This window comes from Coregonus lavaretus, assembly GCF_964263955.1.
Source record: "Coregonus lavaretus genome assembly, contig: HAP1_SCAFFOLD_8890, whole genome shotgun sequence".
Lineage (NCBI taxonomy): Eukaryota > Metazoa > Chordata > Actinopteri > Salmoniformes > Salmonidae > Coregonus > Coregonus lavaretus.
The window spans coordinates 15,339-18,332 of record NW_028157263.1 but is presented as its reverse complement, the minus strand read 5'-3'; the positions used below and the strand labels follow the sequence as shown (position 1 = coordinate 18,332).

The following is a 2,994-nucleotide window of genomic DNA, read 5'->3' as shown; positions in this document are numbered from 1 at the left end:
GTTTGTCTCGACAAAAATGAAGTTAAACTTTTTCCCTCAATTTTCATTAGACAAAACTAGAGGCATGCAGTCATAACATTCTCTCTCTCTCTCTCTCTCTCACTCTCTCTCTCTCTCTCTCTCTCTCTCTATTTCTCTCTCTCTCTATTTCTCTCTCTCTCTCTCTCTCTATTTCTCTCTCTCTCTATTTCTCTCTCTCTCTCTCTCTCTCTCTCTCTCTCTCTCTATTTCTCTCTCTCTCTCTCTCTCTCTCTAGTGGAACTAGCTATGATCATGGACAGGCTGTATGGTGGCGTGTGCTATGCCGGCATCGACACTGACCCGGAGCTCAAGTACCCCAAGGGGGCGGGCCGCGTGGCCTTCTCCAATCAGCAGAGCTACATCGCCGCCATCAGCGCCCGATTCGTTCAGCTGCAGCACAATGACATTGACAAACGGGTTAGTGAGACCAATCACTGTATTCAAAATGTCTGTCTCTGTATCAATAATGCTTCAGGAGTTGCCCTAAAAGCTGGATAACAGGGAGATATATTTAGCAGATGAAGAATGACTGGGTTGTGTTAATTAGGGCACGCAACAGAAGACGTTTTGCAACAAGAAACTTGTCCAGGTAGTCCCTCCCTGTTTCAGTCGGTTTTCTTCCATTTGGTGACGAATAAACATGACCCTAGTGTTACCTCCCTGTAGGTTTTCCTATGGTTTGTGCTGTGGATCTGCACTACTTATCTCAAATTCAGTCTCTCTATACGTAAGAGCTGTCATTATACGCTGGTTTCCAACCAACCGCTCAGCGAGCCTACAATACAGGGAGCCCCGGTTAGGTCTGTGGAACAGAGTAAGCTGTGTAATCACCCTGGCCTTTGGCTGCTGGAGGGCTGACAGACGCGGGGAGGGTTTAATTATAGGACTTCCCTATACATGTATATTAACTTCAGCTCTGCTGCTGACAGGTTATTTTGAGCAAGCTAGCCCTATCGAGTATGGTCGATCGTAACCAACCAAGACTGATAGTCTGCCAGCCCAGAGAGGCTCATTGGGGGCTGCTCGGTCCACACTCCATCTGGGCTGCCATCATCTAATATCCAACCCCAGTGGCTGGTTGAGCAGACAGTGTCTTCATTCTGATTGACCAGGGCCGAATTCACATAGTCCAAGAGTAGGAGTGCTGATCTAGGATCAGGTCCTCCCATTCCATATACTCATATTGATTATTACTTAAAAGTTAGATCCTAGATCAGTACTCCTAACTCTGAGATGCTTTTTGAATATGGGCCCAGATCACTAGACCACTAACAATGCACGTAATGGGCTGTAGATGAGACCTCTGCACTGCGAACCCTCACTATCAGCCATAGCGCCATAGAGATGGTATGAGGGAAATCTCTTTTCCAGATCCCTATGTTTGTCTGAGGCCAAGGGAAGCTTGGAATGAATGAGGGGATACTGGCTGGGGGGATACATCGTTGGAGGCTCTACCCAGAAAAGCCCATCTGCTTCCCTCCCTTCCCCTCCCTCCGTACACACCATAGCCCCATTTGGTCAACCACCACTGCGCCACACCCAAGTTCTCTCAGGGTAAAGTAATGTTCATGCTTGTGGTTGAGGCCTAAGGCCTCGTTCACTGGTGTCCAACCACACCACTTTTGTTTTCATGCTTTATTTCAGTTCCATCCCTAGCAACACAATCATTCCGTTAACTGTAAATGGCCTCTTGGAATTGTCTTAATGATAGGCCAGAATGGTTCAATTACCTCAGACCATTGTGGTACTCACTAAGGTGATAATTGTATTTAATAGCATGGGTGCCATTCTGTTTCTGGGTCGTATTCATTAGTGCACGCTGTAGAAAAACATAATGCAATGGAAAACAAAAAGAGGCTTTCTTATTGGGCAAGTTCAGGTAGTCCCTCCCTGTTTCAGTCCGTTTTCTTTGGATTGGTGCCTAATGAATACCCAGCTTTGCCAGCTTGTTGTAGTCTTTCCAAAGCCCATGTCTGTAGTCATGTTTCAGCTAGCTAGCTTGTCATGTCTTTCCAAAGCCATTGTTTTGTAGTTCTGGACTTTAGTTCTTTTTGAGCTGAGCTCAGACAGACAGTGCTTTACAATATGTATCTCCAGGGCTAGGGGTTTAAAGAGGACCCTTCATTACAATAGGCTGTAGTGGAGGGACATCTCTATGTAACCAGGCCCTGCTCACACACTGTGTCATCTCCATGGAGACACAGATTAGATAGTCTGTCCCTCAGCAACGGTCATCGGACTCCAATTATCTTGTGTGTGTGTGTGTGTGTGTAGCAGTATACCTGCTTCGGTGCATAAAGAGCCCCAGACAGTGGTCTAAGAATGTTGTTTAACACTTGGACACATGGCAGCCATTTTGGCTCTACAATATTCGCCACACCAGTTTTTGCAGTGCTTTATCCATAGAGAGGAAAATAAGAACAGCCAGAGACAGAAACATATTTGAGAAGTTGATATATTTAGCCTTTAAGATGTCACAGTGGTATTAGAGGGGCAAATAATACATCAACAGAAATATACGTTCCCAGACTCGGGCGCTAATGGCAATATCTTGCAATTGGTCAAACTTTTTGCATAAAGCATATAGACTACCTCAGTTTACATTCTGACAATAGAGATTCAAGTTTGAATAGATATTCAAGTTTGAGTTCAATCTACACCTCAGGCCAAGAAGATAATAAACCAACGTGTCTCGTTTCTCTGACCTTTGACCTTCAGGTTGAGGTGAAGCCCTACGTCCTGGATGACCAGATGTGTGACGAGTGCCAGGGGGCACGTTGCGGGGGGAAGTTTGCCCCCTTCTTCTGTGCCAACGTCACCTGCCTGCAGTACTACTGTGAGTACTGCTGGGCCAGTATCCACTCCCGGGTGGGCCGAGAGTTCCACAAGCCACTGGTGAAGGAGGGGGGCGACCGCCCTCGACAAGTGTCCTTCCGCTGGAGTTGAGGGGGTCGAGATAAGCCCTGCCCCCAC

The 2,994-nt window shown here is 46.7% G+C and overlaps 1 protein-coding gene across 3 annotated transcripts; it reads left to right on the top strand.

Moving 5' to 3' along the window:
- The first annotated feature begins 233 nt into the window (after window positions 1–233).
- Window positions 234–2,994, top strand: LOC311125603 (cytoplasmic polyadenylation element-binding protein 2-like). 3 transcript variants are annotated; one of them, XM_084199633.1, is made up of 3 exons: window positions 234–438; window positions 1,393–1,575; window positions 2,740–2,994. In XM_084199633.1, the coding sequence occupies exons 2-3, from the start codon at window positions 1,429–1,431 to the stop codon at window positions 2,965–2,967; spliced, it is 375 nt and encodes a 124-aa protein (XP_084055759.1). In that variant the 5' UTR covers window positions 234–438; window positions 1,393–1,428; the 3' UTR covers window positions 2,968–2,994. The 3 variants fall into 3 exon arrangements, with proteins under 3 accessions (XP_084055759.1, XP_084055757.1, XP_084055758.1); XM_084199631.1 differs by lacking the exon at window positions 1,393–1,575; XM_084199632.1 differs by lacking the exon at window positions 234–438 and having other exon boundaries at window positions 728–1,575.